The sequence below is a fragment of the Notechis scutatus genome, chromosome 4, assembly GCF_049901735.1.
Source record: "Notechis scutatus isolate UNSWTSFEM ecotype Mainland chromosome 4, rNotScu1.2, whole genome shotgun sequence".
Lineage (NCBI taxonomy): Eukaryota > Metazoa > Chordata > Lepidosauria > Squamata > Elapidae > Notechis > Notechis scutatus.
In genome coordinates this window covers 142,494,455-142,510,221 of record NC_142012.1, presented here as the reverse complement: position 1 = coordinate 142,510,221, position 15,767 = coordinate 142,494,455, and the positions used below count along the sequence as shown (strand labels likewise).

The 15,767-nt window shown below is 42.4% G+C and overlaps 1 protein-coding gene across 1 annotated transcript in view; it reads left to right on the top strand.

Annotated features, from left to right (window-relative positions):
- SIAH2 (siah E3 ubiquitin protein ligase 2) overlaps window positions 1–7,707 on the top strand; it is a 42,513-nt gene extending 34,806 nt beyond the window's left edge. The window contains exon 2 of the mRNA XM_026665038.2: window positions 5,751–7,707. Coding sequence (XP_026520823.2) covers window positions 5,751–6,308 — 558 coding nt within the window. The 3' untranslated portion in view covers window positions 6,309–7,707. The remainder of the gene's footprint in view (window positions 1–5,750) is intronic.
- The last annotated feature ends 8,060 nt before the right edge of the window (window positions 7,708–15,767 follow it).

The following is a 15,767-nucleotide window of genomic DNA, read 5'->3' as shown; positions in this document are numbered from 1 at the left end:
TCTTTTTACAGGGAGGAGGTGTCTAGACATTTCCTTCTAGAATGCCTTTCTTGTCAGATGAGTCATGTAATAATCACCACCATGTTTTTAGCTGCCAGAAAGAACCAATAAGAGGCAAATCAAAACAGGCCACTCATGTACATGTTATTAAAAACAATGAATATAAAAGCATCTGTCAATAATCACCATCAGGATGGTTACACAGCTGCAGCATTCTGCTTTCAGCTATGCTCAGGTATATTCCTTACTACATAGTTTTGTTTCTTCTTTGGATTATAGAGATACATACACAAACTTCATAGCCTGAGCAATAAAACCTAAATATTCTTATCGGGATTAAGACACAGTCTTCATATACCGTATATGTAGTATATGGGTCAGATTTATAATCCAAATTACATACACCTTATGCTAGAAATATTTCCATTCCAAGGAAGCTGAAATACTCTGGCATTACAATATTTATGCATATATGTTTCTAAAAAAAATTCTTAGCCTGCATAGTTTGGATCGTCTTTCAATTCAAAGAAGCTGCAATGGTGCTGAGGGAGAAACTAAAATGGACACCAGGCAAAGTTATGAGTATCAGGAGCAATTTTCAGCATCTTTCATGTCTGTTATAGAAATGCTAATTTTTTTCCTTGTAGAAACTTAATAATTTAAGTAGCTCATCCATGAACTTAGCAATTACAGTGGAGTTCAGAATGATTTTTTATAAGAATTCCTAAGTACCAATTAATATAAGTTTTTTTTTCTTTCTTATTTCCCTTTGATCAATATTTATGTAAAATTCAAAATATTCTTGGCTATTTTTTGCAACAGTGTTGTAATAGATCAAAGAGCTGCCAGCCAAGAGTTATTCAGGGGTTACAGGATCACTCCAGTAAATGTCCCATCTGTTCACCTTGCCCAGCCGAAAAAAAATGCTGCATATGACCAGTGAATAAAAAAGCACCAGCCTTCCCTCTTGCAGAGAACATATTATTAGAACAGCACTAGGCAGCTCTCAACACCATCAAGAAACAAACATGTTTCATACTTTTTTGTTGACTTAGCTGTAGTTTTTCTGTTGGGCTTGGTAATATCTCACTTAGCAACCTCAGCAAATCTGATCAGATTTCATAGGTAGCCCCAATTATGAATGCAGCATTCAAACAGCAAAATGCCATGGGAAATGCTTCAGTGCAATTATACAAGGTAAAGTGTTAATCCAAGATAGAATGATAGCTGCTGGGTAAAAAATAAGTTCTGCCTGAAAACCCTTGATGGCAAATGGATAAAATGTATAACCTGGAAGCCATGCCAGTCAAAAGAAGTGATAGCAGAGAAAACTTCTGTTGGGAATTCCCATGCATTCCATCCTCTCATGGTTTCCCATTGTCCCCATAAGTCAATCAATATTCTACAGCCAGTGATCTTGATTGATTGATTGATTTAATAATTTATTGACTTATTTATATCCTGCCTTTATTATTTTCATAAACAACTCAAAGCAGTGAACATAACTAATACTTTTTCCTTGTTCTACTGTGTTTCTCCGACAATATTAACAGCTGCAAGGGTTTTGTACGCACAACTCTGGAAGGAAAAAAGGGTTCCACCGGAAGGCATGGTTATAAAAATAATAATAAATTGTATAGAGATGGACAGGCTAACAATGAAATTAAAAGACAGAGTAGATTCAATTTATTATAGGGCCTGGGATGCCTGGTATGAGTGGTTTAGAAATAAAAATAAAATAAAATGGCAATTAGGAAAAGAATGAGGGAATATGTAAATATGTAAATACACCATGGAGAAGATTGAGATGTAAGGATAAAAGATATTGATTTATAGCAAGAGTAAGATGTAATGGTAAAGGAATAAGTAAATACATATACTGAAAAATGTGAGGAGATGCAAAAGATGTCTTGAAGTTGATAACAATGTATAAAGTTTTATTTTGTTTTTAAAATTTGGAAACTTAATAAAAAAATTTTTTTTAAAAAAATGAAGATTTGCGCTGCATTTCTGCTTCCTGAGCCAGCCGCTCTTCTTTGTCCCCTCAGATAGCCCTATTTCCCCCCAGAGATGTGTATCATCTTATTCTATGGGCAAACTACAGGAATGGAGTGAGGTGGGTACCGTATTTGCGCAAACCACGCCACAGACCACAATGTCTGTGCAGAAGCCAAAACTATATTTGTGAATTACCCTCGCCCTTGTACTGACTGAAAGAGAGACGCCAAAATACCCCACCAAGCACACAAGGGAGAGCTGAAGCCGGACTACACCACCTGTCAGTGGTCGGGCTGCAAGCAAAACCTCGAGAAGAAGGTAGGAGAAAGGTGGGCTGTTTAGCTCGCAGTTTTACGGACAGCAACCTCGAAGCATGCCTTCCCCCTGGAAGACGCTAGTGAATGGCAAGGGGCACAAAGATCCCCCCGACCTCCCTTTGAAACCAGTTGAGCAATTGAGTAAACTGCGAGTTCCCTTAGTTGGCAGCCTAAGCGGAGGGCCCCAGAACTTCCCATTGCAGGTGAAAGATGGAATCAGCTTCTTTAGTGACCCTCCTGCGACCCATTCCGTCCAAGTAGTTGCAGTGGGAAATCGGGGATGGGTGGAAATAGGGCTATCTGAGGGGACGAAGAAGAGCGGCTGACTCGGGAAGCAGAAATGCAACGGGAATCTTGAGATCCTCTGATATTTACTCTGACAACAGTATATGTACGTGATTGAGTTTGCAGTTGAGAACCCGATGCATAGCCATGCCTCGCCATGGGGCCGCTTCTATCGGCTGATAGAAGTGGCCTCGTGGCGAGGTGAGTACGCGTGGTGCTCTAAGTGGGGGTGTGCATGGGAGGAAATTAAGTCACCCCCGAAAAGACGCCCTAGCCGTTTTTTCAGGGCTCAAAAAAAATAAGATGTTTTCCCCACAAAAACGCTGTTGAAATGAGAGACAATATCTGACTCACAGTCATGTAGCTGGCTTTCATATCTAAAGTGGAACTAGAACTCACAGTCTCCTGGTTTCTAATCTGGTGCCTTAACCACTAGACCAGACTACACTATCTTAACTTACATTAGGTTGCCTTGATTTACCCCTCCACAGCCTTTCTCTCCTACAGATGCTGCAGTTGCTCCTTGACAGACATAAGCTGTTCCATTTTGATATGTAACTGATAGGACTTGCAACTTGTACATTATCAGTGATGAACTACTGGAAACAGTTTAAACTGAGTTCTTGGTTAGATGTAATATTCCAGACTAACAATTAAACTTATATTGTGTACCTGATTCACAAACTTAAAACCTTCTTTGAACATACATAGAAAATTATTCATCTTATTATAAGAAATGATTCATGCAATTCAAGTATTGTAAGCAAAGGATATGCAACCCCTTTCTGATTTTTGGAATCTTTAAATTTAGGTAGTTATTTTAAATAACTTTTAGATGAATTATTTGGGGAACTAAATCATGGTCAGTCACTCTGTCTCAGTTCAACCCAACTCAAAGGGTTGTTGTTATGGGGAAGATAGGAGAAAGGAGGAATATTAGATATGTTCACCGCCTTCAGTTATTTATAAAAATAATAAAAGTGAAATAGAAGTAAGTAAATGGTAGTTACCTTTGCTTAAGAACTAGAATAAAAGCTTTGTTGTGTAGCAAATTTAAAAGACTTTGATCTGCTTTGAATAGAAAATAATAAATAATTTGTGTAATGCTTATCGATCAATGCTGCTCCTGTTATGTATTTTTTTTTAAAATTTATACTCCATTTTCCTTGAGGATTTCAAGAGGGATTCATAGCTTCCCTTTTCCAAACTTTCTTTGCATAATAACTGTGCTTGAGGAAAGTTAGGCTGAAAAATGTCAAGAGTGAAGCTGAATCCAGGTTTTCCCATATGTTTTCCTACTTTCACCACATGGCCTCCTTTTCTTTGAATAGGGGGTCTCTGAGAACTGCATTCTGAAGTTAGACTAGATCGGTGTTTCTCAACCTTGGCAAGATGTGCAGACTTCTTGCTCATGCTAGCTGGGAAATTCTGGGAGATGAACTCCACACTTCTTAAAGCCATGGTTGACAAAACATTGGACTAGAGGCATGTCAAGTACAATATATAAAAGAAGGTCCAAAGCAGCATACTTCCATTGCTTTTCTCATCTCCATGCAAAAATAGTCCTTCCTGGTATCAACAAACTCATGATCTGATCTGTAAAAAGCAGATTCTTACGCTTCTCAATGTCATGCCATTCAGCCATCTCATATGTTGCACTCCTACTGTTGTATGTTATTAGGTGATATGAAATAGGAGTGTGGAAACCTGGCATCAAACAACAAAAATCTAAGCAGAGAGGGAATCCTGCTCATTCTGACTGCAAAGATTTAGATATTTGCTGCAACCACTAACATTTACCCAGAGTTACTGTGGAAAAAAAATATATTTGCAATTCTCAGTAAAATGACCTATGTCAATAGCAGAGTACTTTGAAATTGAAGTATAGATTGGCAGAAGAGAAAGAAGAGAAAGGAAGGGGGAAGTAAAATGCTGTGGAATCATCATTTAGATAAATTCTTCTGGACAGAATGCAGTGGGAAGAAAATGAGATCTGCTGTTGAAATCTGAGCAAATTTATATTATACCTATTTTGATTCTGGGGTTTATTATTTTGTTATTATTGCAAACAATCCAAAATATTGATAAAGGATGGGAGTGAGGTATAAAAAAGATGAAGCATTTCTTTTCAAACAAAACAATATAGCAGGCTTGTAAAAAGCCAGATTCTGAAACTAGTAGGAGTTGCATACTGAACTGCCTTTCTGTGGAATAGTGTTTAAAGTTGAAGTGTGCTTATCATTGCACTTGTTGAATCTTATCTCAAAGAATAAATCCATGATAAGACTCATGCAATTAAACTCTTACAAATACTCAGGCATACTCCAATATCTGAAGGGCCTAATAATGCAGCTTTCGAAAACCAATAGGAGGTTTAATTCTTTCCCTCCGGAAAGGCTTAATTACCCCACTGAGACAAAACTCTGAACAGAAGAACATTATAGATGTATATGTGTGGCATCTTAGAGATATAATTAAACAGTAACAGTTCCATGCAGAAAGTCCCTGGTTCTAAACCTAGCATAAGAGCCATGGTGGTGCAGTGATGAGAATGCAGTACTGCAGGCTACTTCTGCTGACTGCTGGCAGCCTGCAGTTTGGCAGTTCAAATCTCACAGGGTCAAGGTTGACTCAGCCTTCCATCCTTCCGAGGTCAGTAAAATGAAGACCCAGATTGTTGGTGGCAATATGTGACTCTTTAAACCTCTTCGAGGGGGCTGTAAAGCACTGTGAAGAGGTATATAAGTCTAAGTGCTATTGCTATCTCATGACACAGAAGCGAGAATATCTGCTTATCAAAATCCTAGGGGAACCAATGATATGTCCTGCTGTAATCCAAGTTTCTTTGTTACTGATCAGGAGAATTTGTTTCCTTTATCCCATGTCTACCAAAATTAAGACATAAGAGTTTTGATATATATCAGAAGGCACAAGCTTTGCACGCAAATAGTCTTATTCCAGTCTGGTTAAACATTTGGGCACCAAAAGAAAGGAAAGATCTCTATCTATGGCTCTGGAGAGCTCTTACTAATCAAATTAGATGATGCTAGGCTGTACAATAGGAAAAATTAGAACAATTTTGCAGAACATGTAGGAGTTTAAATCAAATAGTAAATAAACAATTTAACTTATAATCTTTCATCTTTTCAGTATGCTACCACAGGCTGTTCCCTGACACTCCATCATACAGAAAAGCCAGATCATGAAGACATTTGTGAGTATCGCCCTTACTCCTGCCCGTGCCCAGGAGCATCATGCAAATGGCAAGGCTCCTTGGAAGCTGTAATGTCTCATCTAATGCACGCTCACAAGAGTATCACAACTCTTCAAGGAGAAGACATTGTCTTCCTCGCCACAGACATTAACTTGCCAGGAGCCGTTGATTGGGTGATGATGCAGTCATGCTTCGGCCATCACTTCATGCTGGTTTTGGAGAAACAGGAGAAGTATGAGGGCCATCAACAGTTCTTTGCCATAGTCTTGCTCATTGGCACTCGCAAACAAGCAGAGAACTTTGCATACAGGCTCGAACTGAATGGCAACAGACGGAGGCTGACATGGGAAGCAACACCACGCTCCATCCATGATGGGGTGGCAGCAGCTATCATGAACAGTGATTGTCTTGTGTTTGACACTGCCATAGCACATCTATTTGCAGATAACGGGAACCTTGGAATCAATGTGACTATTTCTACATGTTGTCCGTGATTTTTTTGTGTAACTTGTGAAACCATGTGGTTTCTCTGGGCATAGTGCTTTCATGTTTTGCTGAGTCATTTTTTTAAAAAAAGGTATTCAACTGTTGACCTGTCTTTTCCTTCTCATGCAGATCATAAGTACATGAGGCAGAGCAGGAATTTGCCACCAGTGCCATCACAAACCTATCATTCACTTTGGAGTGATGTATCTGTAGTGTAATCTATATATGTACACTCCCTCCATTATATGAAATCCTGCACAAATGTTAATCACTGGTGGCAATACACCCACATAGGGAGTGTGTATCTTCATAATAATACAAGTCTTACCCTGACATTTTAATAAACTATATTCATTGGGAATTTTAAAATAAAATTTATCATAATAGTTACTAAAGCAAAACCAATGCCCTTTTAATCCAAAAGGAAAGAGATATATTTTTAAGAGGTTCACTGGAGTTTTTTAGAGGGAGAAACAATGTCATCATCTTAAAACAAAACTTCTTTTTTAAACATAGGGAATAAAAAAGGTGGGGCAGCCATCAGAGGTAGTAGATCTTCAATGCCTAAAGAGTCCATGCACTAGTTTGGAAAAATGAATAGATTACAGCACTTCTGGTTACAAGCAGGAAACACAAATTTAAACAATTCCATGCAACAAAAACATGGTACAGCAAAAATAATGTCACTAAATTACAGCTTCTCTCCTATAAGGCTGTGCTACTTAAGGGATTTTTTTTTTCTGTGAGGGAATTTTTGAAAATGTGACCCACAACCTGGAGTCTATTTCTACAATCTCAGTACTTTGATGGTTCACTATATTTCATCTTCAGGAAGGGACAGCACACTGCTTCAAACAACTTATAAAACTCTTGACCATCTTTGTAGCAAAATATTAAAAGGAAAGAATAAATGAACAGGATGTGACAGTGTTGGAATTGCTTTATTTTTAAGCTTTTTACACACAGGAATTAATGGATATTACATTTTACACAGTAATGCACACAAGAGAAAAGGTTTACTTTATCAAGTGAGTTTTCTTGCTTTTTTTCTGGCTAATGAATTGGTTAAGTTTTAATCTTTTAAAAAATGAATGTTTTCTGTTAGGAATGAAGACTTGGATCTCTGCACAGTGGGCCCACTTCATCTACTCATCTTTCTATTTCTACAAGAGTTAAAGAGACTGTGTCAGAGCTTTTTACCTAAGGGGTTGTAAAACACACACGCATGTACACTCAAACATGGCATACTTCACATATACATTAATATTCTAAAAAGGGATCTAGAATAACAAGGGAAATTGATATAAGGGTAGTCTTCTTTTCTGCTATTTAATTTTTTTTTCTGTTGGCATAGCCATATTTACTCTAGTTTTCTAAATAAACCTTTTGCAAAAAAAAAAAAACAACCTTGTGTGGGCTCTTTTACTGAGTAGAAAAAGAATACCTGAGCATCAACTTTGCATTCATATTGTAGCTGCCAAGGACAAATAAATCTCAGTGGGATAGCACATCTTATGCACTGGTCTAGTAAGCTTTTCCTATCACAGAGACTGTCAGTGAACAGACATGGAATTTATTCTAATAGAACTGCATTCCCATGATGTCACATGGTCATGACATTTGTCACAACAATGAAGTCATTCTGCACGACCATTACTGTCACCACAGATCCCCATGCTTCTCATCTAGCTTTCTGACTGAAAATATAGGTGTTCATAATCCATACTAAGAATGATAATAGACTGGGGAAGGTTGAAGTTAACTCTTGGAGTTCAGGAGACCAGTTGCTTTAGTTTTAGACATGTTTGACTTTTTCTCTCTAATAATACATATTGAGTTTTATCAAACATCAATGCAGAAATAAATTAAGAAAATTGAGTGTTATACAACATAAAAGCACCTGGTTTAATCTTTGGTAGTGCTAGGAACTTTCTCCATTGAGCTGCTCCAAGCATCCAGAGAGTGGGAAATAGTCTCTGCTCGGATAGGCTGGGCTTAACTGTTAGGACGCTGTTGCTGCTCCCTGGCTCCTCCCTAGTGTCCCCCAGTTTTAGCTCAGCCTTCGGTGCGATAGACAGCTTATCCTTGGCCGGAGCAGGATTGAAAGGTTTGAATTAGTTTGATCAGAACAGATTTCCAAATTTAGGTTTCTATTTACTAAGTTCCGAATGCAATTGGCAAGAAAGCAGTCGGAACGACAGAAAGCAGATTGCCTTGGCGATCTGGCTGCTTTCCCTGGTCGTGCAGCAGTTGCTTCTCTGGGAGAGAATGCTGTTTTACATTTCTTTGCCAAACGCCTTTGCCTTGCCATTGTGATTCGACCTGCAAGCCTCTTTTAAGAAAGCGTGCTTATTTGTCTCTAATTCATTTTGCCGGTGGTGATTTCCTCCCCTTGGAGAACACAGGGGATGGGGGCATCGAAGCCTCTCTTATCCCCTCCTCACCGCTCAGTCACACAGTAGCTTTTTTATCAGACAGGTTGAGTGGCAGAGGCTGCTACTGTGTTCGCACCTAAAAAAATAAGGCCAGCACCATTTTCCTTAGGGACCTGCAGACCATTTTGGTGCACTTTTTAATGGACACCGCCATTTTTCCACATTGCATCATGGGGCCGTTCACTGGTTCGCCAGTACCCTGTGAGAGGCTTTAATCACCTCTAAGCACACTGTAGTTACAGAGGGAAATAAGGACATTTAACTCCCTTTACTCCGGTTTCGGGGAGGTAAAAAGCTTTGTTGTTGTTGGCTACCGTCACAAGATATATATGTGTGTGTGTGTGTTTTCTTAAGTTTTCGCGGGTGCTTACATATATGGTATTCAGCTTTGTTCGGGTATTTTCCCACATCATTATAGTTGTGCTTTTAAAGTTGTAGCAACGTTTCGACAGAATCTCATTGCCATCATCAGGCTTTTGTATAGTGTATACTATACAGTATACTGTACACTATACAGAAGCCTGATGATGGCAGATGAGATTCTGCCGAAACGTTGCTACAACTTTAAAAGCACAATTATAATGACGTGGGAAAATACCTGAACAAAGCTGAATACCATACATATAAATACCCACGAAAACTTAAGAAAAAACACACACACACACATATATATATACACATATATACACATATATATACATATACATATACACACACACACACACAATTATAACCTACTAGATTCCTCATTGTTGAGGAAATTAAAGAAGTACAATGACAAGCAGAGGCGGCGCTAAGGCACAGACCCATGATAAGTCCAAAAAAGCTAAGGGTCCTTCAAAGGCAGCAGAGAAAGATGCTTCCCGATGCCAAATGGCACTGGAAAGGCAAATTAATAAACGCACAAGAGAGACTGAGCGGTCTTCCCAGCCTCCCCCTCCAACGCCACTGCCTCAGCCTCAACCCACCCCAGCAGCATTAGATCTGTCCATGCCTACTAGGCCTACTAATTTTGTCCAGGCCTCATCAGGAGTTCAGGTTTCACGTCAAGTCCCCGAGGCGACTTTCACCCTGACAGTGGCGGGCCTACACCAGGAGGAATTGCTGCCAGACGAGATTCCAGAAACAATGAAAGCATGGATGGAGCTGGCAATCCACAGGGGGATCGCAACGGAGGTGCAACAATCTATGATGGCCAGGCAGAGACCAGTGTCAGAATGTGACTCACAATCAGTAAGATCTCTATGCAGAACTGACCTGCATTATCCTCAGGCACCTCCTCAAGGGGAGCTTTCTATGATTTCCAATACACATTCACACAAATTCCAGGAGGAGGGAGAGGAGAGGATCAAATGGACCAATTAGAGGCAGTCTCAGTTCATGATAGTGAAGCCTCCCCAGAGGCTGGGCCCCTAGAAAGAGGCATGTCTGATGACAACATCAAGCCTGACCAACCTACTTTTACAGGACTGTTTCACCCCCAACTGTTCAGATCTCTCGTCTTTAAGGCAAAAACCACAGCTCACCTTGAAAAATCTTCTATTCCACAACCAGAATCTCTAGGAGAATTGGATGGTCTGGTTTTCTCACAGCCCATTAATGAGGTTGAGGTTATTCTAGTTCTACAAATGTTTTCAGACCTGATCCAGAAACAGTGGACCTGAGCAGCAGTGTATCCAGCTCCTACAAGTTTCGATAAAAAATTCTTAAATTTAGCTTCGGAATTCTCTGATTCCCTGAGTACCCTGGAAGTAGACGAGCCAGTAGTGACTTTGGCATCCTCCTCCGCTATTCCCACCAAGGTGGAGGAGGCCCTTAAACCAGAGGAGAAGAAAGCTGAGATCGTTCTCAGAAAGGCACATCAATCCGATGCATGGGCCATAAGGGCGGCAATGGTCCTTCACTAGACCATCCCTCAGATGGCTCTGCCAACTAAGGGACACCATACCAAATTCTAATATTAGAGTGCATCAGGACATCGCCAAATTGATTGCAGCTGCAGAGTTTTCGGCGGATGCTATTTTCATTCGGTCAAATTTTCAGCTCAGGCCATAGCATCACAGGTTACAGCTCACCATTTGCTTTGGCTGAGACATTGGCAAGCCAATTCCAAACATAAATGGAAGTTAGCTTCCTCCCCAATTTCAGGTGACATTATTTGGTACTGCCCTGGATCCGCTGTTAATTGAGACTAGAAGTAAGAAGAAGATTCTCCCCTCCCTCCTTCAGCGCTCAGACAGCAGGAACTATCAGCCCTTTTGGAGAGGCTCCTTTCGTCCCTATTATCAAGGTCCATTCTCCCCTGGATTCCAGAGGGTATCAGGATATAGGGGAGCCCAGCAGTCTGATAGATCAGAATTCTCCGACAGACCTCGTGGGGGGGACAGGGGAAGAGACCTTTTAGGGGGACAGGAAACAGGTTTTCATCATCCACAATAAATCTAGCGATCTCGCTCCCAATGGAGGATGATTGAGACTCTTTGCAGACCGTTGGGAATCTTCCACATCAGATTCCTGGGTACGCGACACCATCAGATTTGGCTTGGCTCTAGAGTTCCACTCCACACCCCCAAACTTTTTCATGAAATGCCCTATTTCCAGGAATCCTGTTAAACCGAACCTGATGGAGACAGCGATCAATCACTTACTGGAAATCAACGCCATCCAACTGGTATCACGGGATCAACAGGGACGGGTTCTATTCACTAGTTTTTGTAGTCCCTAAGAGTTTGGGGGGATGGAGGGCAATCCTAGATTTAAAGTGACTTAACCAAACTCTAGTCTATCGCAAATTTAAAATGAGTATGTTACAATCCATTCTGCTTAGCATAAGAAAGGGTGACTTTTTAACTTCCAAAGATTTAACAGAGGCCTAGTTACACATACCAATCAGACCTTCACACACCAAATTTCTCAGGTTCTGCTACAACAACTAGCATTTTGAATACGTCACTCTGCCCTTTGGGTTGTCATCTGCCTCCAGGACTTTTACAAAGGTTCTGGCAGCCCTGGCCGCTCACCTTAGGATCGCTCCTGTGAGACTCCAGTGCTACCTGGATGACATCTTGATATTATCTTCCTCAACCAAGCAGGCAGAATTGGATACTCAAATTACATTGCGAACCCTGCAACATCATGGTTTCTCCATTAATTGGGCAAAGAGTCAATTGTCTCCCTCCACACGCCTAGCTCACCTGGGTTCGATAATAGACACAATTGAAGGAAGGGTGTTTCTATCCCCTGAGAGACAGGAGAGCATTAAGAACTTAGCTTAGCCTATCAGATCTCTCAAATGGGTTCCTCTAGCCAATCTGTCTAAATTACTGGGGAAAATGATTTCCTGTATTTCCATTATTTCCTGGGCCCAGTTCCACGCTAGGTCGCTCCAGTGGTACCTGCTTCCGTTTCAAAGAGTGGGATGAAGCAACTCCAAGACCCGAGTATTGGTTCCAATGAAAGTCCTGCTCTCGCTGCACCGGTGGACCATTCCAGCCATCAACAGGGGTTGTCCACTGCAAGAGCCCCACAGACTCACCATCACTATAGATGCCAGTCTGTTCGGATGGGGAACACATTTCCAGGCCCTCTCAACTCAAGGGCATTGGTCAGCAGCAGAGCAGTCGAACAGCATAAATTGGTTAGAGCTCAGGGCAGTCCACCTGGCCCTTTGCAGTTTCCTTCTGCACATTCGAAGGAAACACATCCTCATTCTTACAGACGTTACTACAAAAGCACACATCAACAGACAAGGGGGGACCCACTCGAAACAACTCATTGGGAAGCAGAGAGACTGTGCCTTTGGGCAGAAAGGAACTTGGGTTCCATCAGAGCGAAACATATCTCAGGTCTCACACATACACAGGCAGACTGGTTAAGCAGGGCCAAAGTCGACCAATCAGAGTGATGCCTACACCTGGAACTGTTTCAAGCGGCAATGCAGAGATTTGGACTACCAGTTATAGATCTGTTCGCTTCTCCTCTGAACGTGCAGCTCCCGAGTTTCATTTCGAGATACCCTTCCCACAGAGTGGAGAATGTCAATGCCCTCCGTTGTCAGCGGCCTCAGGGACTCCTATATGCCTTCCCCCCTCTCCCATTGATACCCAAAGTGGTCGAAAAGATGCTGGAAGAGAAAGTGGAACTGATCTTGGTGGCACCATTCTGGCCCAGGAGACCGTGGTTCACAGATCTGAGGGGTCTGTCCACAGAAGACCAGTGGAAAATTCCACTGCACAGAATTCTACACACCCAGGGATCGATCCAACACCCAGACCCTCAATGGCTACACCTAGCCATTTGGAGGTTGAGCGGAGACACCTAAGAAAGGAGAACCTCTCGACTAGGGTGATCAACACCACTCAACACGCCCCTCAACGAGCCGCATCTATAATGCCGCATGGAACATTTTCTATAAATGGTGTTCAAAATCCAAAGTAGACCCTTTTGCTCCATCAGTGGCATAAGTGTTAGAGTTTCTTCAAGATGGACTCGACAGAGGTTTCTCACCAAACACCTTAAGACAACAGGTTGCAGCTATTGCATCGGTGGTGACCTGGCAGGGTCTAACCTCCATCTCCCACCATCCTCGGATAAAGAGCTTTCTCCAGGGAGCCACAAATCTATGTCTGCCAGTGGTACATCGTTACCCAACCTGGGACCTTAACAAGGTACTCACAGCACTTTCGAAGGGCCCATTTGAACCACTGAAAACTACCAGTCTCCGTTTTCTCACATACAAAGTAGTCTTCCTCATTGCTATAACATCAGCATAACGTATCTCAGAACTAGCGGCACTATAGGCCAAAAAGGACCTCTGTATTGTTCAGACAGGGTTGTTCTGCGGCCAGACCCCACTTTCATACCAAAGGTCAACTCGGCTTCCACAGGGCACAAGAACTGGTTCTCTCAAACTTTTTCCCCAGGTCTTCACAAGAACTAGAGTATCAATGGCACCGGCTGGATGTCTGCAGCGCTCTTCATACATACTTATATCAAACGGCTCCCTTCAGGAAGACTGAAGCCCTTTTTCTATCTTTTCAGCCAACCACTCAGGGGCATAAGGTCTCACCTTCAACTATAGGCAGATGTCTGAAACCCACAATAGTCAAAGTGTACGAGACTCAATTATTACCTGTGCCTAGAGGCGCATTCGACCAGAAGCGCAGTAACCCCAGCGCCTGGGCCACTCAAGCCCCTATATCAGAAATACCATTTTTCTCAAAAAATAAGGCCAGAACTTTTTTTTTTGAGCCCCGAAAAAACGGCTAAGACGTCTTTTCGGGGGTAAATTAATTTCTCCCCCTCCCCATGCACCAGCGCCATCTCCAACAACAGCATCTGAGTCGCTCCCGCTTTTACCCCATCCCCGTAACAACAGGAAAAAAAAGATTTTGAGTTACCTGGGAGCGCCGCGCACTGCGTTTTGATTTAATCCCGAGCATTTTAGTTGCTTCTCGGGTGGGGGAGCCGCCTCTGTAACTTCCACGGTTCCTGCCGCTGCTGCCGCTATTATTGGAGATGGCGCTGGAGAGAGAGGAACAGCTGCAGCTTGGCCTGGGCACTTGGAATGCAGGAACAGGCTACACACCGGGACTTTTGCAAACTTGCAGAGCCCGAGGTTGGAGCACCAAGGGTAGCAGCAGCAGAGACACTCACTCGGCTCTTCTTACGCCCACCCAGCCGCTCGGAATTAAACCAAAACGCAGCACGCGGCGCTCCCAGGTACCTCAAAATGTTTTTTTTTCCTGTTGTTATGGGGACGGGGGAAAAGCAGGAGCGACTCAGATGCTGTTGTTGGAGATGGCGCTGGCGAGAGAGGTGCCAGCACTGGTGGGAACTGTGGAAGCTACAGAGGCCTGAGAAGTGGTTGAAATGCTGCCGGACATCCACGCCGATGCTGCCCGCCTGCTGACCCGGGTAAGGGAGGGGTAAGGGAACCCTCCGTGCTCCACCATGTTGTTAGGAGCAGCTGATGGTAGGCGTAGCTGCCTGTGGGGCACTCCTAATGGCAAGTTCCCCCCGCCTTCCCCCCCCCCATTTCGCATGTTTTAAACTAGGCCTAAATTTGGGGGGAGGGGCTTAATTTCATTTTATGCCTAGAAAACATGCTGGGTCTTCCTATTGGGGGGGGGGTGTATTGTTGGAGAAACACGCTATGTAGAGCAGTGACATGGGTTTCTCCATCGCCCTGTATTAGACATTACAAAATTGATGTCTTTGCATCCGCTGAAGCCTCCTTGGGAGGAGGGTGTTACAATGAGTCCACTCGGACAGTGGGGGAGCTCCTGCCCAAACGGAGACCCTCCCATAGGACAAGCCAAGCTTTGGTATGTCCCACCCTCTGGATGCTCGGAGCAGCTCAATGGAGAAAGGTTGTTGGTACTTACCTGATACGCCCGTTCTCTGTGAGCTGCGACGAGCATCCAGCCCCACCCAGTATCCATCTGGTGGGATCCTGTTCCGGCCAACAACTAATTTGACAGAATACAGAAACCAGTGAATGACTAAATCACCTCATCTTCGCCAAAACTGGGGGACGCTAGGGAGGAGCCAGGGAGAAGCAACAGCGTCCTAACAGTTAAGCCCAGCCTAACCGAGCAGAGACTAAGCACCTCCCACTCTCTGGATGCTCGTCACAGCTCACAAAGAATGGGCGTATCAGGAAAGTACCAATGCCCTTTTTCTGGGTTTTTTTTTGGGGGGGGGCAGCTATTTTCAGCTAACCACAATTATACAAAATAATTATTTGGTATTCTGATTGTTTTTATTTATTTTTTCCCTGGTATGGAGAAAGCCTTTACTTTCTGGAATTGAAATACTTCACTCTTGACCTGTTGAAGATCAACTGGAAGATCAACTGGTAGATATATTTTGATTAATATTGATTACATATAGATTTGCCTTTTTTTTTTTACTATGCAGTCAAAAAGATGTTTTGTATACAGAAAAATCTTTTTGGCCTAAATACTGCTGAAGCTCACTAATTAAACTTCTGAATACTTTTTTTTTTTACAAATCATATTTTATCCATTT